At 46.3% G+C, this 26,728-nt stretch overlaps 1 protein-coding gene across 1 annotated transcript in view; it reads right to left on the bottom strand.

Moving 5' to 3' along the window:
- ARID1B (AT-rich interaction domain 1B) overlaps positions 1–26,728 on the bottom strand; it is a 357,127-nt gene that overhangs the window by 72,731 nt on the left and 257,668 nt on the right. Inside the window, exons 5-6 of the mRNA XM_054722446.1 lie at positions 23,499–23,742; positions 3,852–3,941 (exon numbers count right to left, since the gene is read on the bottom strand). Coding sequence (XP_054578421.1) covers positions 3,852–3,941; positions 23,499–23,742 — 334 coding nt within the window. The remainder of the gene's footprint in view (positions 1–3,851; positions 3,942–23,498; positions 23,743–26,728) is intronic.

Here is a 26,728-nt window from a genome sequence, read left to right as displayed (position 1 = left end):
CCCCCCCCCTCCCGACCAACCCCCCTAATTACAGCCTACATTCAATAGCGTTCTGCATTAGTTTTGGATGTATAGCTTACTACCCAGTTTTAAGGAAATTTAACTCCTACATGGGAGAGCATCATTCAACAGTCATTCTGAAATGTGAAGTTTTCCCCTTCAGTGGGGGCTGTCCAACCAGCAAGAGGCACATAATGTCTCCAACACAGTCTTCCAGAGAAAGTTTGGTGAACATGTTCATGAAAATAAAGTCAGATTTAGCAAATTATAAAATTTACTAGAGGCCCAGTGCACGAAATTCATGCACTGGTAGGGTCCCTAGCAGCTGCCGGCTGGGTACTCCCTTCTCCCGGCTGGCCTCGCCCTGGACGAACTCCCTGTCGAGGGGACAATTTGCATACTATACTTTTATTATCTTATATAATAAAAGAGAAACATGTAAATTGACCGTACCTCTGCTACGCTCACTAGCCAAGCAGGAGTGAGTATGCAAATTAATCTGACAAAGATGGTGGGTTAATTTGCATACACAGGTGCCAGACAGAGAGCACAGAGGGAGAGCTGGCGGTTTGGAGGACTTGGCAGAGTGGGAGGCCATAGGACAGAGAACAGGAAGGGAAAACCCAGAGCATGAGGAGCACCAGGAATTCTGGGAGTGGTAGTTCTGGTGGCAGACAGATCTCCTAGACACTAGAGCAAAGTGAGCCTGGGGCAAGTTACTGTTGCGGTGGGGGATGGAGGGAAAGCAAAGGTGAGAGACATAAGTAAAATCAGAGTGTCTAGGAAAAATTAAAGGGAAGATATCCTAAAACTTCCAGGAAATCTCTACCAATGAAGCAAAGAAAAAAAATAAAAGCCTCTATTATTCTGTGAGCAACAAACCAAACTGGGTTGGGGTCTCAGACAATTTGCTCATATGATTGCAAAGACAGACAGAAACTCCTGGATTGGAGAGCGCTTCCCTGAGGGCTCCCAGATTGGAGAGGATGCAGGTCGGGCTGAGGGACCCACCCCCCATGCACGCATCTTCATGCATGGGGCCCCTAGTATAGGATATTTGCTAATTGAAGGAAATGGTCATTCTAGCTACCATGCACCAGTGGGGTCCCTCGGCCTGGCATGTGGGATCAGGCCAAAAATGGCTCTCCAATGTCCTCCAAGGGGTCCCGGATTGTGAGAGGGCACAGGCCAGGCTGAGGGACCCCACTGGTGCACAATCGGGGCTGGGGAGGGACGTGGGAGGTTGGCCAGTGGGGAGGGACCGCGGGAGGGCTCTAGGCCCGTCTTGCTCAGTCCCAATTGGCCGGACCCCAGCAGCAAGCTAACCTACCAATCGAAGCGTATGCCCCCGGTGGTCAGTGCATATCACAGTGAGCAGTTGAGAGGCCTTAGCATATCATTAGCATATTACGCTTTGATTGGTTGACCGGACGACCGGACACTTAGCATATTAGGCTTTTGTTATATAGGATTATCATTACCAAAACCATCCTACACAAAAATAAAGAGAATCAGAGGGAAAACAGTAGCAGACATATCCACCCAGCAGTTTCCATACAGTGACATCAGAGGAAAATTCTAGATTTTGCCTTGCTAATATATTCGAGTTAACAGCTTAATTTAACTATGGTTCCTCATTGTTGTTTTGTCCTCGACATTTGGTTTTGTACATTTTCAAATTTCTTAAACACATGTCATTTGGAAGAGGTTGGGGAAGACGTTGTTGGAGGACCTGGGAGGGGTTTCCCTTTTTAGTCGGTAGAGATAAAGGTTAGAATTGTAGTGCTTTCAAATAAGATACCTCTTATCCTTTAATGTTTGCAAAGGAAGGAGGATTCTCCCAGCGGGAATGATGTTTCAGTAAGGATTAAGCGAAATAACAAATATCTTCGTCTCGGCTCGGGTCTGGCCTGAGCAACTTCAGTGCGATAATTTCTCTAGTCCTTTTCTCTCCGTCCCCGACCCAGGAGCACAAAGCAGCTGCAGCCCACGGCCCAGGAAAGGAGCTTGGGGAGGATCCCCTCGCTTGGCCTTCCAGCGCTTCCTGTGAACTTCTGTCATGTCTCCTGCACGGCCAGCGCCACAAGGAAGTCACACACACCAGCACACAGAGAGGCTGAGCTACAATAATGATTTACAGGAGGCCACAGTGGGAAGTTCAGAGCAACAAATGCACACATCGCACACTTAGGAAACTCATTATAGTGTCGTTAGGAAGCCGTGGTTCTCAAAGTAGGGTCCTCGGATCGGCAGCATCGGCAAAACCTGGACTCGTCAGAAATGCAGATGTTAAGTGTCCCGCCTCAGACCCACAGAAACAGGCATCTGAGGCGTGGCCTAGCAACCTATTTCGACGTGCTCTCCAGGCAATCCTTATGCACCCTAAAGTTTGGAAACGATCCATCAACGAGTCCATCATGAAAACATACTGTAGTAACTTGGTAAGTAAAGGAAAGTATTAACTATACATTAAATGATAATAAAAATGTTAAATATGTAAAGGTATTAGAAAATCAAAATTTCATTGTATTCCTACTAAACAGTCATTTCAACACAAATGATGTGTAGATAAGGCTAAGTCATCTTTTCACTGGCATTACTTTCTAAGCGACATGCTACTGAATTTTTAACATGTAAAATAACTGAACCTTATAATTCTAACCAGTAGCAAATCATATATAACTCATATAGAAATAATTATAAACATTAGGGGTCAGGAACCTTTAAAGCTACCGACTTGTCTTGTGGGCAAGTATGAGGGGGAGGGGACTGCAGGAGGGTGGCACCTCCTGTGGGGGGAGGGGGAAGCCAGCACCTGATGGTGCAGCAGGCTTGTGAACCCCTCTCCACTAACATGGATTAGTATCACTGCATCACCACCAACAAAAGTCACTTGGGCCCTAACCGGTTTGGCTCAGTGGATAGAGCGTCGGCCTGCGGACTGAAGGGTCCCGGGTTCGATTCTGGTCAAGGGCATGTACCTTGGTTGCGGGCACATCCCCAGTAGGAGGTGTGCAGGAGGCAGCTGATCGATGTTTCTCTCTCTCATCGATGTTTCTAACTCTCTATCCCTCTCCCTTCCTCTCTGTAAAAAAAACAAACAATAAAATATATATATTTATAAAAAAAAAAGTCACTTGGCTACCGGAGGGAAGAAAAGGCATAGATGTCAACAAATGAAGGCCAGAGGCAGTGACAGCTGGAGGTCAACATCAGAACATGCAAACGGCCAAAGAGTTTGCATGTAAGACAACTGGAATGCTCCAGGGCTGCAGGGAAGTCCTCTCCTCCGGCTCTGGCCCCAACCAGCCTCTGAGAAAGAGGAAGTCATAGGGCAGAACCTCTAAGGCCCCACTTCCTTCATCTGTACACGGAGGTGTCGGACTCGCTGATCTTTCAAGATGATCCGGTAATTTTATAACACAAGGTCTTACTGTGTGATTACATTTTTAGTATTAAACGTCATGGAACAAATACTGATCAAATCAGGTAAACACCCTCACTAACATTTTACTCATTAGAACCCTATCCAAATTGAATTGTTAATGGTCATTTTTACACAGCTAAGTCAAATATCGGACTAGAGTTACGTATAAACTGCTTCAGGCTGCTATGCAGACATATACATGCTTTGAATCGTGAACAGTACTTTGGTAAAGTTTCACCCAATTTGCAGGAAAGCATCCTTTCCCCCCATATTTGTTGTTACATGTAAGGTTCTTACTTGTTTCGTTCATCTGATGAGGAAACAATATCATTTAAAATTTACAAGGATATGAATGGGTAAGCAAATTTATAGAAGCCCCACATACTCAAAATGAGAAGTATGCCAACATAAACGGAAGACTCACCTCTTTCCTGTGGCATTGGTGACTGGCTCAGGGCAGGATGGGAACTCGATTCTGACTGGCTCCCAGGAGGCTGGGGGGGCATCTGGCTGCCTGAAAAACAGGAGGGGAAGAGGGATGAGGAATCCTTTGCATTAATGCTGCAATTGTGCGATACCAAGGCACAGTTACATACTTACTTAATCTTTATTACCACAAAAGGCACGACCCCCCACATAGAAAAAGAGCTCAAAAAGCATAATATTTCACCCTTTTTTAGTGTGTGTGTAAAACGAAGAGGAAAGATGCATAAACATATTTAGTAAATGACCTCCAGAAAAGTTCAATTTTTACTGGATGAGTTCCCAAACTCAGAGACAAATCACTGAGTAGCTGAAATCTCCTGGCACACACTTCTTCATTGCATTTCACAAAATCCAAGACTGGTGAACTGAACGCATCCTCCTGAGTTTAATCTGGTCTCTAAGTGGGCAGGCGTGATAGTGGCCCCCCGTTTCTCATTGTTAATATTTATTCAATGTTGTAATAGTAACCGATGTCTAAAAACCCTTTGTAATTAATCAGAGATTTAACATAAACTTAGGAGATCTCCATTAAAAAACATAATAATAGGACTACAAAATACAGTGTGTTATCACAAAAGAAGGAAATACCATCTGCATCTCTCTTGATCTTTATTGCTAATAAAGCAAACACATCTATTTGGTTTCCATGTACCTAACGTGTGTTCCGTTTGTCTTCTCAAACTATAAGGTAAGCTCCCAGACAGAGGAATGCCTTTTACTCCTTTAATCCCTCCATTAGCATAACAAATCTTGGTTATTTAATGCCCTTAATCTGAATCAAAGGAAAAGATGCTTCTTATTTATTAATTAAGGAGACAATGAATCATGTGAAGGCAGAGACAGGTTTTCAAATTTAAGAATCATCACAGGTACTTGACGATCTCAACTCACTTTCTGGCTCAGAGGTTGAGATGTATTTCTAAAATAAAAATATAGAATGAAAAAGGCAGGTCAACTTAGCACAGACCTCAAGGCATGCTATTTTATCTTCTAGGCCCTCCCTTTGCTAAAATACATTGGAAAGACAGAAATACACATATCTATCTCCCTGGTATGGAGACGTGAGCCTATCAGATCAAACAGGTAGCGGCTCTGACACCACAGGCCGCCTCCTCCCCTTTGGACAGAGCTGGAAAGAACCACAGTTGAGCCGAGAAGGAAATGAACATACTGTGATCACCACCAATGACAGGAGCAGAGCCTGAACGACAAACTTCCGTGTCGGCACCACGGCATCCGCTTGGCCGGGCAGCGAGTCCAGACCAGCAAGAGCGAGTTCCGGGTCTGAGGACGTCGCTTTTTACTAGCTCTAGAAACGGTCGCATCTGTGACAGCCAGAGCGGCGGGGAAATGATTTTCCATACAGACAGGCTAGAAATAGTTGTTAACATATAACCATAAAAATCCTCATATTGTTTTTGGGATTTAGGCGTCTCACTTTTAGAAAAGAATGTAAAACTTATGAATGCATTTCTGAGCCTTCCTGGGGTCAGCTGCCACTCTCGTCCTCTATAGATAAAGTGAAAACCAAGACCTGAATTTTCAGTCACCGAGAAACGCTGCTGGGACACCACCAGGAGGCGCTCCTCCTAACTCAGAGCCACAACTAGGATGAAAGACCAGACAAGCAGCACAGACCGGGGCCAGCCGCTGACTCTCAGACAGGTGTAGTCAATTAGCATCACTACCAACTACTCAATGTAAACACTTCACATTCTGGACGAAACAACTTCAAGGGTAAACACTGTCACCAACTTGGCTACAGGTACACAGCAGTTGCTGTGGGTCACGTCCTTCCTATGAAATACCCTAAGGCCCCAACCCAAAGTCCATTTAAGAAACTTAAAGCACTCTGCAGCCAAATCCTGACTTCAAAACCGTCACCGGGGACGGGCTCCCCGAGGACACAGGGCTCACATCACAAGGACTGTTTCTGCACGGCTGGCTGCACAGCCTCAGGACAGTGAAAACAACCGGCAGTTCTGCGTCAGTAGAGGACACCACCACCTACATGCACGCCCAGGGCACTGCTCTTACAGGCAATTCAACTAAAAAGAAAAAGGGCTGTGTGAAACCCAGCTCATGAATTCATAAAATCCTGCCACACCCACGCAGTGCTATTGGTAGGCTGGTGCTAAGACATAGCTGTTTAAAGCCATGAGATAATTTATGTACTAAATCCATCCTTTAAAGAAACAGACAAGAATTTTTCATGGTAAACCCCAAGGGTTTTAAATCCCCCATTTGCTTTTACCCCATCTTTCCATCACAGTGTCTGTCATAGTTACTAGGAAAGGACTCATTCTCCGTAAGCCCAGGCATAGGCCAGGCAGAGCAGATGCCGAGTCAGAGCCCTCTGAGAAGTACATGTGTCCAATTCCCACGTGAAGAAGACAATTCCAAACCCTTCGCACCAACCGAATTCAGTGAACACCTTCAGAACCACGGGTTTTTATGACAGATTTTTGGCATAAGTAAAAGAGAAGTTGGGTAGTTATTTTAAAAGAGAATACTGCCATGCACAGTGAACAAACTCACTTATAAGTAGGCTTTCACATTAAAACAGTTTTAGAGAAAGTCCATGCCTCCCCTCGTCTGTGTCTATAAGGATGTGAAGCACAATGGGAAACAATTACAACTGGAAACCCAGGCTGTGAGGTGGAGTAAATGTCACCACTTTACACTTAGCTATTTATTCTCCAATGACCATTTACTTTTGATTCTCAGTAGAGGTCCATACTATGATTTTTTAAAAATATATTTTTTATTGTTTTCAAAGAAGGAAGGAGAGGGTGAGAGACAGAAATATCAATGATGAGAATCATTGATTGGCTGCCTCCTGCACACCCCACACTCTTGACTGAGGGCAGAACCTGTGACTTGGCATGCGCCCCAACTGGGAATTGAAAGGTGACCTCCTGGTTTATAGGTTGACACTCAACCACTGAGCCACACCAGCCAGGCCATACTATGACTTTTTATTTTATTTTTTGCTAATCCTCACCTGACATTTTTTTGCATTGATTTTCAGAGAGAGTGGAAGGGAAGGGGAGAGGCAGAGAGAGAGAAACACCAATGTGAGAGAGACACATTGACTGGTTGCCTCCTACACACCCTGACCAGGGCTGAGGATCCAGTCCGCAACCGAGGTATGTGCCATTGATTGAAATCAAACCCAGTACCCTTCATTCTATCCACTGAGCCAACCGGCTAGGGCCTATGGTTTTTTAATAAAAATAGTTTTTCCCATTCTCCAATGACCACGCATATACAATAGTGTGCAAGATTTTGCTCAAACTAAGAATGAAACACCAATAAGTCACCTGAATTTGTACTTTTTGCTGACTTTCACATTTTACTTTTGACTCTCAACACAAGTCTATGCTATGAATTTTTATTAAAAAAACTTTTGTTTTTAATTCGTTTTAGACTTAGAGAGAAGTTATAAAACTAGGACAAAGAGTTCTCTTATATCCCTTAACTCCCCTAGTGTTCTCATCGTATATAACCATCAAATAATTACCACGAGGAACTTAACATGGTGCGATATCATTAACTGAAGACCTATTTGAATTTCACCAATTTCCCACTTACTTTTTTTCCTCTCCAGGATCTCACAGTGCACTTAGTTATTTTTTAGTCTCCTAAGGTCATTGAAGACCAGTCTTTCCTTTCATGACCTTGACATTTTTGAAGAGCACTGATCAGTTATTCTCATCCTCACATCCTCACTTCATTCTGTCCAGGGGTTCAAGACATCCTCATGTGTCATTTCTGGTGATGTTTACCTTGATTACTTGGTAAAGGTGGTGCCTACCAAGTTCCTCGGATGTAAAGTCACTATTTTGCCCTTTGCAGATGGTAAGTATCTCAGGGGCGATGCAAACCCTGTGTCCCCTCAAACTTGCACCCACTAACTTTTGCATCCTTTGGAGTCTTGTCTGCACATTCATCACCGCGGTGTTTGCCAGTGAGGACCCTTTCCTTCCCTTTTTCCTTCCCCATCAGGCGTCTGCTGCGAGAAGAACTCTCCTCTTCCCCATCTGTGTGTCTGTGTGTGTGTTTACTAGACTGCTTCCATCCATACGAACTCACTGTGGCAGGCACACTACAGAACGACTGCCAGGGCGCCACACTCCTGACAGAGGGCAGAGCCTGTGACTTGGCTTCTGCTGGTAAGCAAAGAAATACCAAAAGTGATAAAATACTACCCCCAAAACGTAGCATGGCAGCTAACGGGATTCTGCAGGGGTAAAGCCCTGAATCAGATGACTGTGAAATAGTCAAAGGGAGAGGATCCGGGTAGGCCTGACTTCACAGGAGGACCTAGGCCTGTGCTGAGCTGGCGGGCTCCGGATGGCCTTGAAGAGCAGGCTTCCATCAAGTGAACTCAGCCACATGGCAAGGACAGGCAGCCTGCAGAACCCGAGGGCCTCAAAGCACAGGACGTGAATTCCTCCAATAATCTGAGAGACTGGAGGCAGCTCCTCCCTCGCTGAGCCTCAGGTGGTACACGGACCATCCAACACTGCAGCCTCCTGAGACCCTGAGCGAGGGCCCAGCTAAGTTGTGCCTAAACTCCTGGCCAAGGAAACTATGGGAGAATAAATGGGTACTGTTTTAAGAGGATAAATTCGTGGTAATGTCACAGGAACAGAAAACTAATAAACTCATGGATATTTATTTTATTCTATGGATTCAAATCCAATATTGACATTACTTTGTTGCTCAAATTGTTCCCGCTCTGGCCACTGGATGCTCCTTCGAATCTTTACTTCATGGAGTCACTAGCTGCTCCAGGCTCATTTTCTATCTTCCCTGCCCAACCCTGGAATCAGCCCCTTTCCCTAGGAGGAGGGGAAGGGGAGAGGCATGGTTCTCTGTACGGAGAATGCTTTCAGAGACTAAGACCTGGGCACTAGGTCTGCTCATTTTTCTGGGGTGTTATTGCTTCTAGACCCTCTCAGTGAACAGACAGGAAATCGCTGTATGCACACTAACTTGCACATACACACCTCTGAAATTCAGTATTTAATTGTGTATTGTGTGTATGAAACCATGAGCTTATTCAAATTGCTCTAATTTCAAACCCCCCAAAAAAGAATACATTTTAGCCTTGTCTTTTTCCTTGTTTAGAACTCCTTTCTCCAATGGTAAAAATCCCAGTTCTCATTATCAAAATCAGTTTATTTGTTAAATTTTAATATACATACCAAGTAATTTCAGAATTATTAACCTATATCCTTGTAAAAACACGGAGCCACATATTAGGACTTGTATTCCATTCTGAGTTCCCTCTACATTCGAACTGGCTTTGTTTTGATATTTTGGGGATATGTGAAATACTTCGATGGGCCTAAAAGTCAGCATTCTACAAAGAGATGTATGCAGGAGTTATTTACCCCTCATCCCTGCTATCTGCTGTTCCCATTTCTCCTTCTTTCCACCTGCCCTCTACAAATAACCATTCTCCTTAGTTTTGGGGTTACCTTCCCTCTATATATTTTTTGTATAAATGAGAAGATACCTGTATATTCTCTTATATTATCTTCTTCCTTCCATAAAGATAGCATATCTTAGCTATCTTTGGGCTTTGCTTTTTTCACTTACCAGCACAGCATGTCCTAGGAAATATTTCCTATCAGTTTATAACACCCCCTTCACTTTTATGTAGGTCTACATACGCCTTTGTGTGAGTGTTCCAGTTTGTCCAACCACTCTACCATGGACGGCACTTAGGTGATTTCTAATCTTTTTTTTTTCTTAAATATATCTTTATTGATTTCAGAGAGGCAGGGAGAGGGAGAGAAAGAGATAGAAACATGATGAGAGAGAGAATCATAGATCGGCCGCCCCCTGCACGCCCCCTTACTGGGGATCAAGCCCACAGCCCGGGCATGTGCCCTTGGCTGGAATCGAACCTGGGACCCTTCAGTCCGCAGGCTGACTGTTCAAGTCTTCTTTGGTTTCTTTCAGGTGCACAAAAGTTTTGCACATTTTATGTTAAGTTTATTCCTAAGCATTATAAATGGGATTTTTTGCCATTATAAATGGGATTTTCTCTACTAGTATGTCTTTTAAGTGTTTGTTGCTTGCACAGAGGAATGCTATTGTTTTTTGTATGTTAATTTTATGTCCTGCTGCCAGTGCACATAATTTTTACAGTTTCGATTAAATTTATCATTCATTCTCTGTAGTTTCCTGGGTTTACTATTATACATCTGTAAATAAAGACAGTTTTACCTCTTTGGTGCCCATTTGTATGCCTTTGAGTCTAGCTGCACTAGCCAACATCTCTAGAACAGTGCTGCACAGGAGGGGAGATAGTGACATCTTGCCTTCTTTGTATCACAGTGGAAACCTAGTAATTTTCCATGCCCTTTAAGGCATATATACTTTACTACGGTGAGCAAGTATCACTTCACTGCTACTTCCTTGAGTGTTTTAATCATAATTGGGTACTGAATTTTATTAAAGGTAATAATATTTTCCCTTTTTATATAGTATAAAATATTAATGGAGTTGTTTATATTGAACCAACCTTGCATTCCTGGAATAAATCTCACTTAGCCATGGTGCCTTATTTTCTTAATGTACTGTTGGGTTTTCTAATGTTTTCTTTTTAATTTTTTCACTATGATAGGTATTGAGGAAAAAATTTCTAACTAAAAACAGCTTTTAAGAACTGAATCAAGATAATCAAACTAAATATCTTTAGTAAAAAACATTGGGATTTTAGTATATAACAGAATTGGATGTAAACAGGCTATTATGTATATTTTTGGTAAATCAGCACACATCCAGTAATTTTTAATTTACAGTGGATGAACTGAGACATGAATATATTCTAGTTTGGTACACCTCATAGAGCAAGATGGTGGGGCAGTGAGTACTAACAGGTACAAATCTACGAAACCCTGCCCAGACTAACAGCTAATTAAACCATTATAAGTTATCTGTAAATATGTAGTTTTACCTTATTATTTTAGACCTGGAATAGGCCAACTCTTTCTGTAAATTGCCAGATAGTAAATATTTTAAGCTTCGCAGGCCATATGTTCTCTGTTGCAACTATTCAACTCAGCTGCTGTGGTGCAAAAGCAGTCATACACAATATGTAAACAAAACAGCATGAATAAAACTTTATTTATAAAAATAGGTGGCAAGCTGGATTGGGCCCAAAGGTTGTAGTTGCTGTCTCCTATTCTAAATGATAATGTCAGTAAAGAAACATTCAGGGATGCTTGCTCAAGAAGTCCAATAAACATCAAATGGTACTGATTAAGAATAATGACACATAAACCTGACACACTCCCCCATCCCTGGTCAGGGCACATATGGGAGGCAACCAATGGATGTTTCTCTTTCACATCAATGTGTGTGTCTCCCCCACAAACTCCCTTAAAAAAAAAATCAATCAAACACAGAATCTGCTCGGGTTTCAGCTTCATGGTTAGTCAGCAGTTTACCTCAAGTGCTTGGATGTGGCCTACAGTACTAACTATTGTTTGGTGTGTCTCAAATAGGACCCCACTCTTACCAGGAGGCGCTGGATGGGATACAGGGGGTGGGAGAGGCAGCTGTAACCAGGCTGTCAATACAATTCTTTATTGTGAATACCCTACCTCACATCAGAGCAGCACAAAACAGAAAGCGCCGCTCTCCCTGCTGTGCCCCCGGAACACAGAGCCACAGCCACCTGGCTCTCAACCCTAAGTTCCCTGAGCCTCGGAAGACAAACCCTCCCATGTCCTACAACCCAAACATTCATTCAGAAAAGCATTAGCTTTTCCTAAATCCTAACCTCAGATAAGCGATGTATGGATGTGCCACTGGATCTTAAAAACACTGATAAACCAGTGCTGCAGAGGCGTGTTTGACTCGTATGCTGCCTAGCCACCACGAGAATGGAAATTCCCACGATGCCCTGCACGAGGCCGAACCTATCCAGGAGGCGCCTGTTTTCCCTCTAAACAGTCACGCACCTGCACCTGCACCTGCACCTGCACCTGCACCTGCACATTAACCTTTTCAGCTCTCCCCTGCTGCAGTCCGGGGCCTGGAGTCTCTCTGTTAACCTCCCAGCTCGAGTCCACGGCAGAGAAGCTGCGAAGGCCGCAGTGGATGAGGAGAAACAGAGGGATGTGGTCGCTCTATGCAAGAACCAACCTTCACGGGGCCTGTACTACCAGCTCTTGGTTTTTATTACAAAGACCCACTAGTTATAATACATCACTACTTCATTTAGCCCAACGGGTTCAAGCCAGCATTTCCCGATCGCCCTCTTTCATTAATTAAATGAAGGAAAGCTACCGCACACGTTTCCCAGGGAGTCAGTGTCAGGGTCCGACTGCCTGGAGCTCCTCCGAGGCCTTTGGGGGTAGACCCTTTTCTACCGAGAACTGAGGCAGGAAACTGAGTCAGGGACACAAGGAAACCAGTTTGGATTCACTACCGAGGTCACCACAAGCTTTGACTCCGGGTACACCAGAGTCCAACAACATTTACACACGGCGTTCTCCACTGGGAAAGACCGCGCTCGCAGTGTGGACGGCTCCCGGAGGGAGGCAGGGAAGCCGTGGCTCCGACTTCCCTCCGGCACCACGCGGCTTCCCCCGGCCACCGCCCTCTCCCAGCTCCGTCATGCAGATGTCCTCCCCGGCCGCTCTGCCGCGGTGAAGAAACCCACCCCATCTCCAACAGCTTTAAGGCTCAGGCGAGCCATGGGGGCCTTGGGGCACTGACTCGGCCCGGGGGCGGCGGAAGTGCACGTGTGTTGGATGTAACAGCTCAGCCGCCCACAGGGAGCTGGGCAGGCCCGCTCCCCTCCGCAGGCAGCAGCCGCGGCCCCGCACAGCTTCCAGCCAGCCCGCTCTGATCCCGGCTCCGAGGCGAGGCCGGGGGAGGGCACTCCACAGAGAGCAGGCAGTTTACGTTTCTCTCACAAGGACAAATTAATAAAAACAAAACCCAATTTTATCCCACTCTAACCTATTCTTATTCCTCCTCAATATTTTTCCTCTTTCTAAGATTCCTTTTTTGTTTGAGGAGCTTAATATTTGGCTGCCTTCTGAACACATGGGCATAGTGACAGATGAAAGACTGTATTCATCGTATAATTCAGAATAAGGGGAAAAGCCGACTGCTGTGCATTTAAGATTCTAACAACCTTGCAATTTTGTATAGTCGTTTCCCCACCCGTTCTTTTGAAGAAATCTGCTTTTATTCTGTTAATAACTAACCACAGTCACAGCAGCATGGATCCGATTAGCAGCTCTCACGGTACAAAGGGGAGAGGGGAAAAGCTGCGAACAGGGTTGCCAATCTGTCCACCTGGCCCCCAGGACGAAGATCAGATGTGGCACCGCCCGCTCCCTGCCTGCCCTTCCCGCTGCTCCGCTCGCCTGGTGGAGGCAGGCCTCCTTAAACCAAGGCGTGTTCTTCCCTTTGATGAAAGGTTCACTCGCCTCCCTCCTCTCTTGTCAGAGGTTTTTCATTCTGGGTCCCAATATGTCATGATAACGCTTCCCGGTAAGTGTGAGCAGCTATGAAATGCCACACACTGATGCTCACTCGCTCGGAGTCATTTCGCATCCACCACAGAAACACGCAGAGAAGTGCCATGTGGCTGCAGGACCAGGGACCTCGCTTCCGACTGGAGGTGGCACACACGGCACAGTCCACGGGCAGCTCATGCTGCTTCGGATGTGAGAGGAGGGAGGGAGAGATACACGGCTTGGGAACTAAATAATGCAATTTGAGGAAAGTGAGGACAGTATATGTAAATGTGGGACCAGCAAATTTGCCTACTGGCATTATAGGCAACATGGTTTCTTTATATTTTCTGTTTAAATGTGGAATTGCCAATTTAGGTGCTAAACGGTTTAAAAATTTACTCATTTATAATTACACACAATATTGAGCACTTTTTGTGTGTGTGATAAAACTGTAGACTTCTAAGTCCTTGGCATAAAACAACTTTTAAAAAGCAGGAGTCAGAAAGCTACAGCATTGGGGCAGACCCCGAGGCTTCACGAGGTGCCCAGGTTCTCAGGGCACCGCCCACACTTACATCGCTTTATTATTTTTTATTTAAAGGCACTTGGGTGGCCAAGGCGGGAGGCAGCAGCGATGCTCGCAGGGGTGTGCCCCTTCGGGAAAAAGTACAGCCAGGGACAGGGCCTGGCTATGGCAAAGCGACACTCTTGGCGCAGACTGTGGAGGGGCAGGGGCTGAGCTCGGCCCCACAGGCCTGAGTGGGGGCTCTGAGAGTGTGAGATGCAGACGTGGGTGCACAGCCTCGTGTATTCCTCATCAATCTTTCATTTCAGATGTTAAGTAAATGTTCAGCAAGTATCTATCTCATGAACAGGTGCTTTTATCTCCTACTGGTCGCTGTCAAAGAGCTGGAGCCTATCCTATCTAATAAAGAGGGAATATGCTAATTGACCCTCACGCCGTCGCAAAAGACGGCGGCACCCACAGCCAATAAGGAGGGTATATGCTAATTGACTGTCCTGCCCTCAAAGATGGCGGTGCCCACAGCCAATAAGGATGGAATATGCTAATTGACTGCCCTGCTCTCAAAGATGGCGGCGACCACAGCCACAAGATGGTGGCGCCCAGTCCCCTCAGCCCTGCCAGGGTGGCAGGTGCGCAGCAAGGCTGAGTCCGCCCCCAGGTGGGCCCGGCTGCTCCGCGCACCTGCCTCTGGAGTCCCCCAGTCCCCTCAGCCCCCCAGGCGCAGGCAAGCCTCAGATGGCAGCTGCCCAGCTGTCCAGGACCACCCGAGGCTCAGGTAACCAGGGCCGGCCAAGGCTTGCGCTGCTGGCAGAGGCAGCAGCAGAGGTGTGATGGGGCATCGCCTTCTCCTGATCGCTGGGTCACCTCCCGCCCGAGGGCTCCTGGACTGTGAGAGGGGGCAGGCCGGGCTGAGAGACCCCCCTCCAGCGCATGAATTTTCATGCACCAGGCCTCTACTCTATATATATAAAAGCCTAAGTGACCGATCATCTGTCCATCTGACCGACCGACTGGCCAGTACATATGACGGGCACTGGCAATTTAAAAATAAACGTTGACTTGTGCACGTGTGATACATATAAAGCTCTCACGGGCGCCAATTGCATGCGTGCATTTCTCGAAGCTGAAGTATAATAGGATCTGTGGAAGGAGAGGTTGTTCTGATTCCAAGAATGGATTTGTCCCCATCTGACACTGGCCTCCCATTTAAATTAATTCGAAGACAGTTTCCCGTGATGCCAGCATTTGCAATGACTATTAATAAATCATAAGGACAAACTCTAGATACTAGAGTAGGAATATTCCTACCTGAACCTGTTTTCAGACATGGTCAGTTATATGTTGCTTTTTCTCCCCCTCCCACCACACTCCAGCCCCAGGGACATCCTGGGTGTCCCCTGCCCACATGGCGACCACATTACTCATTCAGGCCTTGGTACTTGTTCTTAGCTCTGCCAGACATTCACATGGCATGCTTTCGCCTTCATTCACTGAGACCATAGTTCAAATATCAATTTCTGCCCTCGCCGTTTTAAAAAAATATATATTTTATTGATTTTTTTTTTTACAGAGAAGAAGGGAGAGGGATAGAGAGTTAGAAACATTGATGAGAGAGAATCATTGATCAGCTGCCTCCTGCACACCTCCTACTGGGGATGTGTCCACAACCAAGGTACATGCCCTTGACTGGAATCAAACCTGGGACCTTTCAGTCCGCAGGCCGACGCTCTATCCACTGAGCCAAACCGGTTAGGGCATGCCCTCGCTGGTTTTGCTCAGTGGTTAGAGTGTCGGACCATGGACTGAAGGGCCACGGGTTCGAACCTGGTCAAGGGCACGTACCTCGGTTGAAGGCTTGATCCCGGGCCCCAGTCGGGGCATGTGCGGGAGGCAACCAATTAGTATGTCTCTCTCACATCGATGTTTCTCTCTCTCTGTCTCTCCCCTCCCTTCCACTCTCTCTAAAAATCAATGGGGGGAAAAAATCCTCGGGTGAGGATTACAAATATCAATTTTTAAGAGACACCTTCCCTAATCACTGCTAACTAAAGAAGCAACCTGATTCTCCCTCCCCTCCCCCAAATAAAACCTGACAATAAATTACATGCTCATTTCCTGTCTTTCTCATGAGAATGTAGGCTCCCAAGGACAGCGTCCTTTGTCATTTATGTTTAGTGTTTCCCCCGGTTCCTAGAACATGCACGCAGCAACTTATGCGCTCAGTGCCCTGCTGAAGCAGTCAAAGAGAACACTCAATGCAGGAAGGAACAAAGTGGGCAAGTGAGCTAGTTGGCCTTCCTCGGGAAATCACCTCATTTATCCGATAGCAAATGGGCAACATGCTGCTTTTCGAAAAATGCCAAGTGTATTAATCCAATGAATTAATCCATTTGGCATCCCTGGCAAGGTCACACTCTTGGCATGCAGCTATATGCATTTAATATAGTTTGCAAGTACAAACTCCTATGTCACTTTCTGTTTGGAAGGGAGAATATCAACATTAACAATCCCCGGTTATATAATTTATAAACATGCAGATGTGGATTATTAAAGATTAATGCATTTTAGGATTCGTGTCGGCATTCCGTTTGTCTCATGCCGAAACCAATTCTGCTCTTCATTAGTCAATGACAACCCATATCACCCTGTTATGGAAGAGAAATCAAAGGTGCAAGTGTGTGAATTGAGAATAAATGATGAAACTGATTAGTAAGAGACTTAACGGCTATAATCAATCAACACATCATCATAATCCTGGCTCCGGGGTTATCAGAACACAGGGCAATAACAACACTCTCTGTAAGCGTTTTGTTCTTTTCACTACTGCTGCTTACTCCCTTTAGGAAATACCGAAACACAGATCGCAAGTTCCTGAAATCAACCGTGGGGACATCCTGACTGTAAGTACTATTTATTTTATCACCATTTTCCCAATGATTTTGGAAACTTTTACTTCTATGCTGAAGTCTGTTCAACAAGCTTTTGTACCCCTCCATCCCGATTCCTCCTTCGAGGAGACATACATGCAGCAGGTCAACGCCAACAGCACTGCAACAGTGACATCCCACGGCTGAGCCGAGAGCCACCCTGTTCAGTGAACCACAAGTTCAGAGCAGCGGCAGTCTACTCGGCTCAAGAAAGGAAGACAGACAGTAAGCAGGGCATCTGAAATGCTTCTTCAGTGAACAGCACAGAATAAAGGGGACGTGGGCGTGGTCTGCTGCTCGTCTTAGAAGGCACAGAAGGTAGCCCTGGTGACACAGACCCTGCATGTCCATGTCCACAGACCAAATAAAGGGAATGAAATGAGAGGGTGTGAACTGATCTACTACATAACTCAGTTTTAACTACGAGAGTAGCAAAACCACTGGGAATGGGCATTAGGAAAAAATCCCAATGATCTCTGATTTCTGAACGTGGGGGAAGGAGAAGCAGAAAAGGCTTCATTTGAAGAACCGAAAAGATTTCTGCTTTTGAAAAACGGAAGAAATGCTCGTCCCCCAATGATGAGAAAAACCTGGCTTGGGCCAGGAGGCACCTCCAAAGGGAAGAGCAGCGCAGAATCCTGGGCAGCTGCTTCAAACGCAAGGAACCCGCCTGAGAAACCGCAGAACATTCACGGCCACAGGACTGAGTTTCCACAACCAGGATCCTGCCTGAACTTTAGGGGGAGGCGCTAATAACTGCTAACGAAACCGTGCAGAGCTGCAGCGCATCTCCCTAAAAGACCAAATATAAGACCAAATATACCGCTGCTTTCGTAAGTGCTGCTAGGCACCATTGGAAAAGAGCTGCAATTCCTGTTTTCTGTAACACACAAATATTTTACTTTGTAAGGGAAGAAAAATACTGGCTGAAGTGCTCTGGTTGGTAGAACTGCTGAATTGATGTTTTCTGGGCTGCCTCGGATTAAAAACACGGATGTATCAATGGCATTTTGTGTTTGAGAGTTTTTTTCCTGCTCAGCTTGCCAATAAGCAGCATGCATCTTCCTTACAACAAGCTGTTGCAGGATTTCTACTTCGAGAGAAGCCAAAAAAGAGCCCTTGATGAATGTTTTGAAGTGAGATTATCAGGGAGGGTGACTGCAGGCTTTTTGATAAAAAAGGTGTCATTATGTGCAAAGCCACTTTAGATCCTACTAATGTTATCACGGCCGGAAACTGGGTCAGAAGCACTTACATAGAGAAATAACCTCGTAATTTTACCTTGAATTTGATTAAGCAACGACAAATTAAAAGTGAAAAATTTAGTTATGTAGGATGGGTTAGGCTCGATCCCTAAGAGTTCAAAATATCCGGGAGGATAGATGAAAAGGAGAGAAACCCTGGTTTGCACCCTCCAGCGTTCATTTCATAGGCACTAATCTTGACAAATTAGACCAGGAACCATCATTTCCTCCCTAAACTCCTTCCTGCTCACTCCAACCTATGACTAGCTCCGAGCTGCAATTCATTTTTCTCTTTCCCATTATAACATCCTTCCAGAATCTGCTTGTCTGAATGTCAAATTCGCATGAAAACCCTTTTTCTGACCAGAATTTCTTGTTGTTTGTATGTGCAGTTACAGCAGCTCCCACCGAGACAACTCGGCTCTCCGCTGCTGCGCGGGAGGGGCCGGTGAGCACCACGCAGGGCGTTCTCAATGCGCCCGAAGGTGCCAAAGAGCTGCTGCCCGTAGTGCATCTAATGGGCCGCCCTTTTGGACCCGCTCTTTGGGGTCCTAGATCTCCCCGAGGCGGGACTTCCTGGCACTGGCTGGTGCGCTGGAGGCCTGCTCACCCAGGAGTGACGGACGAAGCGTCAGAGAATCGGCTCAGCATGGAGTGGCCGGTGCCTCCTGAGGGTGGCCACCTCTGGCACAGCCGTTTCCACGGGCGCTCAGGACCTGTGCTCCTTTCAGGACAACAGCCCAAGTAACTCGCCAGGGACGAGTCTGCACAATGCGGGGCCCGGAGCCCCAGAGGCTGCGCCGGTGGGGAGGCAGGTGTGCGGGGTGCCACGGGGACACGCTGCGGCTGCCGGGACAGCGAGGGGAGGAGGGCTCCTGGAGGAGGAGGAGGAACAGAGCACGATCCGGCCCTGACCTTCTCTCCCCTCGTCTCTCAGCTCCTGCCCCTCGGCCAGTCTGGGAGGGGAGGGGGGAGGCAAGGCCTCAAACAGCAGAGCACGTAGAACTTAAATGGGGGAGTTTTCTTCGCTGGGCTTTATTTTTGTCTGTGGCGGGAGGGAGATGTCATTGCTGAGTCTTCTCATCATAAACGCCCAGGGCTGTGCGAGAAAAGAATGGCCAGGAAAGCAATGTCTTCCGTCGTGAGGCTACTGCGAACACCTGACTCTGTCTTTGGTGGAATCTATGCCTGGCATAGGCAGCAGTCTGCCCTCAGTGAGTGCCGGCGCCACCGAGACCTGGACTGGGCACAAACGCCAAAATAAAGAGGGGACCCTGTTCAGGGACTCGTTAGTACCCCTGGATCTGACGGACCGTGACGCCCTGTCCTCGGCACCGAAAGGTTTCACAGGCGGAAATGCTTATCGGGCTCTGAACAGCTAACGTCCGCCTGCCTGCCCCCTCCCCCATTATGCTCACCCTTCTTAATATTGCAACACGGTGGCTGCTTACAGCACATGAGGAAAAGCTGACACGAGCCTTTGGCCAATAAAACAAAAATAAAAACCATTTCGGCTTATTTACGTTTTTGCTTTGTTAGTAAACTGGAGTAGTAGCTGGCTCGGGCAGCGAGACCGGGGGAAGGAACACGCGCTAAATCCGGCCACGCGGTGCTGCCTCAGCTTCCGCGGCGTGAGGACCGTCAGGCCCAGGAGACCCACGAGGCAGTCACGCCCCAACAGTTTGTCCTCCTCAACCGAAGACCAGGCCTGGAGAAGCAGCCGGACGCAGCACAAGCACGGTGCGACAGGGTAATTTATTAGAAGGAAAAAGGGCTACTATCATGCATTTCAGAACTACTGCATCGAGCTTGGATTTGCTTGATTTAAATGTGTTTGTATCTACGTGCACATTACCAATCAGAAAGGGAGAGCCATTTCATTTCTTCCTCTAAATGTAAATACATTGGTATAAAGGAGGGAGGAATGAAAACAGTAAGTGAAAAGAGGAAACCGGATAACGGCCTGGGGGAATGTGTCCTCAGATGCTGTTTACATTAAACACCCAGGGCTGTGGCCCTGCTCTCTGACTCCAGAGAGCGGCAGTCGGAGCCCAGCAGTGTGCAAACAAAAGGAGACATCCATGTGGCCACTCACCACAGACAATCTCCATCCTGCTCTGCAAAGAGGGCAGGAAGGAAAGCCCCGCTGAGCGAGGGCCGTGCCAGGCGCGCTGTGCCAGTGTGTCACAGCGGTGTTCCCATGGCACTCAGTGTGTGCGGCAGCATGGCAGGAGTGGGTGGAGGGACGGTTTAACAGGCAAGAAACAGATTCAGCCACTGGGACGCTGTCCTGGGCTCTGTTATCTAGCCCGTGATACTTCTCATTAGCTGTCAATCTCATTTACCGGGCAGAGATGGAGGAAAATGATGGCTTTTTCAGCAAACCCTGGGAAAGCAACACGAGGAAGAACCCCTACAACATTTTGGCTTTTCCTCGCCCCAGCTATCAGCTACACAACAGCTGCGCATTTTAACAAGGACTGGATGGCGACAATGATTGAGAGAGCCAATCTGTGACACATGGAGAGGCGGCGGCAAGATATGGTGGGAGGTAATGGGAGAGAAGTGAGGTCAGAAAACACACGTGAGTTCTGGGAAGGAGAGGAAGGAAGGGGGAGAAAAGAAAGCAAAAGGCTACAGACAGGAAAATACAGGGAAATTCCAGATGTTCCGAAGCAGCAGTGTGCACATCTTGCCCCGGGTGGGGAACCAGGCGACTGCTCCTGACCTTTTCCGTTTTTAAAATATATTTTTGTTGATTTCAGAGAGGAAGGGAGAGGGAGAGAGAGAGAAACATCAGTGATGAGAGAGAGGCATCGATTGGCTGCCTCCTGCACCCCTCCCCCCCCACCGGGGATCGAGCCCAAAACCTGGGCATGTGCATCTAATGGGTGTCCCCAGGCCGATGCTCTATCCACTAAGTCAAACCAGCCAGACCTGGAAACAAATGACAACGTAGGCCCTGGGCAGCTGGCTTCCCGACACAAGTTTAAAACACTAACTGTACACTTTAAACTATCCAAGGAGGCTGGACGCTCTCTGTTGAAAACCTGCTTTCCCAAGAAGTCAGCGAGAGAAGGAGCTCTCGGCAGGGCCTGCCCCGCAGTGACGAGCAGCAGCCCACCGACCAGCCGGTACCCTGCACACGACACACCCGAGCAGCGGACTCCGGCCAGCTCCCCGCTGAGCCGCCTCCTCTACAACCTGTAGCCGCACATGTCCCCGTGAGGTCTCCTGTTGGGGTACGTGTTCTGTAGCGCATCAAAACCCAAACAGGGAAATTCTAAAGTTTCAAAGTCCCCGTCTGGAATGATAAACCTATGGATAAAAACTATCACACAGTGAACTACCCATGTCAGGGATTTTCAATGAAAAACTGTAATGTCTTTACACCTCAGAAATGTCCTCATTTAGGGTTAGGAAAAGTCCTTCGACCCAATCCAAAAAGGAGGAGTGAGTTCCTCTTTTGACAAATACAGTATTTTACATAGAACTTTCCAATGTTTAGGTAGGTGATTCCTCAAAAACCATCTCAATACCAAAATCTGCCTAAGGAATTCTGAAATAGAGAGCAATCACAGCTTGACAAATGTTAAAAGCAGGCAAGTCCAGGTTTCAATTATCATGAGGACAAATATTTTTGAAAGAAAGGTGACATCAAACTGCCTCAATCAAAATGTATTGAAATTATACCTATATCCAAAATATGGATGATTCTTAGAAACATAACGTAGTCAAAACTGCCACTGCAGCATGGGTGCCCGCATGTCCTGACTTGCCCGGAATCTCCCTCGTTTATGCTCGTTGTCCTCCTGCAATTATTAATAGCACCCTTACCTGCTCCAAAGTGCCTCTCTCAGCTTGGATGATGTTAGATAATCATTCTAAATACAATACAATTCTATAAAGCTCAAAACTAAATAAAACTAACAATATACACTCTATAAAAGTTTGTAATAAAATTCTTTACAATCCCCCCAAACCGAAGAGAATGATTAAAAATACACAGAGAGCATTGAAGGCAGGGAGACGCACAGGGCCGCGGACAGTGCAGGAGCACACGTGCAGATGCGCCACCACTGACAATACATACCCCAATTCTAAAACTGCAGAGTGGGCTCACGAGCATTCATCCAATAGTTATGTTTCATAATTAGCATGTTACATATGTGCATGTGCATGTTCATACACACATAAAACATCCCATAATAAAGATTAAAAAAAAAAAGGTGTAGCCCTGGCCGGTGGCTCAATTGGTTGGAGCGTCATCCTGTACATCATAAGGATGCCCATCCCATTCTGGTCAGGGCACATACCTAGACGGCAGGTTTGATACCTGGTGGGAGCACATATAGGGAGCAGCCGATCGATGTTTCTCTCTCACATTGATCTCTCTCTCTCTCTCTCTTCCCCTTACCCTCTCTCTAAAATCAGTAAAACATATTCTCAGGTGAGGATTAAAAAATAATAATTCATAAAAAAGGTATAAAATGGTAAAAAGGGGTAAAAACTAGCATCCATACTTTCAAGGTAATAAACTATCAGAGAATTTATCAGCAGTCCAATATCAATTCTGCTAGGTTAGTAAAAAGTGCTTTCTGGCAGCTATCTACATCATGTCACCAACATTTACACAGAAAAAAATGGCATCTACTTTGCTGATAAAGGAAAGCTTACTGCTTGGTGGGTCTGAATGAATGAAGTTCAATTGAAGAAAGAAGGATGAGGATGAGGCAAATGACAAACAAATAAACAAATAAATAATCCCGAGCACACAATACAGGAAGCAAAAGATAGAGAAGTAGTATGATACTGAAACAGCAGAATCAAGAGTTAGTTCACTGGAACACAAACGTCTTATGTCAAAATTAGAAGGTAATGTTTGTGTCAGTAACAAGGCCTTGGGTGTATCCTGGCAAATTATGACACTGATAAGTATAAACACTAAATCTATTTAGAAAATAATTGCCACAGTATAAGTTAAAGAGAACCCTAAAAACTAAGGCCAATACTCATCAATAATCTCACCCTTAGTGGCACTTACCAACAGAGATCTTATTTAACAGAATCATTACTAACCATATGCTAAGAGAAAATAAGTAATTTCCTGGCATAGTTTAGGCAAATGTGCAAACTGAAGATATCGGCGTGATTGGTGATTTTATTAAGTGGGTGTTTATATTCATTAGTTGAATACCTTCAGGAACTGGGACTCTCGAACGCTTTGGTGGTAATTCACGAAGTTATGCTCCATACGTGGTCCCATCACAGATTTTTAAATAGCAACAAACCCAAACCAAACCCCACACGGGATGGCGTGCATATTGCTCTTGATGAACACTAGCTGTCTTTCCTTCAGAGTGAAAGCATGATTACTTCGAAAGGGAATACCTGGAATACTTGCAGGAGAAATTGGGCCTGATCGTGACTGGTTGCTTCCTACAGGCGAGCCCACGGGAGAAGGCGACGGGCCCCCGGGGATGCTGGAGAGATGGGGGGATGCGTGTGGAGAGAAAGGCGACTGGGCCGGGTTGCTCTGATCCCCTTGGCTGCTCGTGGAGCCCGATGCACTGACTGCGGAGCTCAGGGTCGCTTCCGTTCCCGTGGGGAGGTCGTCGATGGAGCCTGACAGGTCCTGCGGAAGGAAGACACAGCATGGATTTACAGAGGAACCTGTTCGGACCACCACCTGGTCAAAACCAGTTGGAAACCCTAACCACACCCCTCAGCAATGAGTTTTCCTAGGTAACACCCAGAATTCAGAGCATGGCCACTTGTTATTAGAAAACTTGACTCTCGTAAGTTGAACCCTAAGATCTGATCTATCCTAAGAAGTGAGTAAAGTTGTACTCCATAAAACCATCCTACAAGCTTCGCTTTAAGCTGCCAGCTGGGCCAAACATTTTTAAATGACTCAAAAGAAAAAAATCAAGAGTACTATTCTGTGATATATGAGAAGTATCTGAAATTCAAATGTCGGTGTCCACAGCGTTTCAGTGGCGCACGGCCACGCCATCCCTCTGCCTGTGGCTGCTCTCGGGCCACAGGGACAGCAGTGACACGGAGCATGGCCTGCAAGCGGGAGTATCCTCCGTCCGGCCCGCGGCAGGAGCATGTGGCCCCAGGTGGAGCGCGGGTTCCAGCACAGCCCCCCTGTGGGGCCCCCTCAGGGAGGAGGTGATTCCGGCCCAGTGTGCGCCCGTGGGGGCCAGAGAGTCTCACTCTCCGAAGGCATCACTGGCCAGGGAGCCCCGGAAGGTGGGCGGCGGGCCCCCCGTAGAGATGCGCTCTCCAATGTCCAATGCGCACCAGTGAGAAACAAAGGCTCAATCAGACAAAACCATCTGAGAGGAAATACGCTTTCTGTGCTCTTTGAGAGGAAAAGAATTGGTCAATAACTAAACATAAAACCATTCTCTTCTAGTATACTACATGTGGAATTAAACATAGAAAAGACTTAACTTTAAAAAAATCATTAGATTCAATTAAAAAAATAGCGAAGTTAAGTAATTTTATGCAAATCTTTCTTCATAAAAAACCCCAAATTGTTACTTTGAAATTTTTCAAATTCTCTGCACGACCTATAAATTCCTGCTCGTCCTCCCGTCAAGTCCCACGTCTGGGTGAGGAAGCGGCTCGGAGGGGCGCTCAGCGCCGTTCAGGCAGCAAAGGCGCGGAAGGCATCTCTGCTGCTCACAGGCCGACGGAGCGACCCCGAGAGGAGAGGAGCGTGACAGCGTGGCTTCCTCAGGCTCAGTGCCAGCAGAACTTCAGAGCTGACTGGACTCAGCGCAACCGAGGAGCAGTAAAGAGACGTAATTCTGCATTACTGTTACACACACGCTAACTTTTATGTAAATGATGGAGAAATGTTCCCGCCCTGCGGACATCAGGGCATCCGTATGTATGTATAGCTACCTCACAACACGTTAGTAAGAGAAGTTCAACAGTGGTTTAAACTTGCAGCCTCGTTAACCAAGAAGCCGTGTAACTAACACTCCTCTGGAGGACAATTGAGTCAGCAGGGCACCGACTCCATTCTTCCTTTGTAAGTGCGAGCAGATCTGCGAGGCCCGCACACAACGGAACGGAGACCGCCCCGCACCTGACCGCGGCGCCTTCAAGCTGCCCTGCTCCCATCTATCCTGCGGGGGAGCTGGCAGCTCAGGCCATGGCAGGGAGGACTCTTCCAGGGGCTGGAGCCCCTGCCCCCAGCGTGCCTTACATCCTTCCTCTTCATGACGAGTGATGGGGAAGCAAAGGCTTCCTGGGCTCATGCACAGTCAATTCAGTATTTTACCATGATAATTTGGTTCGGCAAAATTGGGTTTTCAATATCTGAAATCACTCGGAATACAAAATGCCTTCCAGCACACCGAAAATAATATAATTCCTACTACTAATAGTTCATTTATTTTTTAGAAAATCCATGCCTTAAAAAAGGTTGTTTTACTTTAAAATTTAATTTAAATGAAAGTTTTCTGCAAAGACTTTCCTGTGTAACCATCATCCCTCCACCCTGCCCATGTACAATTTTCATTCTAACCCAAGTGCCAAGTACAAGAGATTTCACTGTGCTTAGAGTGAAATGCCACTGGGAGCAATAGCAAGCCTACCAGATTCTGACGAGGGAAACACTTATGAATTAACATAGAGCACAAACAGGCATGTCCCCGATTCAATGCAGTGGGACAGGGTGGGGGACGGCAGGGACACAGGAATGTACATGGGCACATGCCACCAAGAAGAATTTTTAAAGATCTGCCTGTAAGTAAAATAGACATACAATATTAAATATACAGATTGTATATGCTCCTCCCTAAAAATTAACATTAATACATTATCACTTACTACCTCAAAAGACATCTTTGGTTTTGATGTTATTTGATTTATCTAATAAGTTAGTTTATTCAAGTATAAAATCAGTCACTGCTGGGAATGTCTGACTATCCTAAAGAACTGGGAATAAGTTAGAAAATTCTACTCCCTTGCTTAATTAAATAAGTGGGCTTTTAAAAAAGCACATCAACTTCAAAACACTGTGCGCTGCGGCATCGTCACGGAGAGAGAGCTGCCAAGCCGCGCACATGTGGGCATCTGCTCAGAGGTGCCCGGGAGAGCAGGAGGATAAACACCGCATTAGAAACAGGCGATATTTCAATCAATGAGACCACGCAGGTCTCTTGTTTAAGGGTTTTAATAGGATACAGTTAATGATTTCTCTGGTGCCTTCCCCTGGGTCTGAGGCACAGGTTAAAACGCCAGCCCGATGGTCTTTAGAAAAGTCTCTCATTCATTTCAGAAGCAGAAATGGTATCTCTTCTCCTTCTCAGAATACTAAGTATGACATTCAGGCGCGTAGTTTTCTTTTTCTCTCTCCAAGTAGACCCTACCTTTCTGGAAGGCAGTGACCCTGTGGGAGGTGTGGTGCTAAGGGGACAGACCTGACATCATTGCTGAATGTCACGGAATGACAAGCTTTATAGCAACGACAGCTGCAAACACTACACCAGTAAGCAGCACGTGTAAACATTTCTAAATATTTACCACAAATGCTCTCCTGAAAACTACTGACTTTGCTATTAAACTGTAGCAATGAATTCTCAGCCCTCTGTCTCCAA

The sequence above is a fragment of the Eptesicus fuscus genome, chromosome 10 (genome assembly GCF_027574615.1).
Source record: "Eptesicus fuscus isolate TK198812 chromosome 10, DD_ASM_mEF_20220401, whole genome shotgun sequence".
Lineage (NCBI taxonomy): Eukaryota > Metazoa > Chordata > Mammalia > Chiroptera > Vespertilionidae > Eptesicus > Eptesicus fuscus.
The sequence above is the reverse complement of the archived record's forward strand: the minus strand, read 5'-3'. Positions and strand labels throughout refer to the sequence as shown.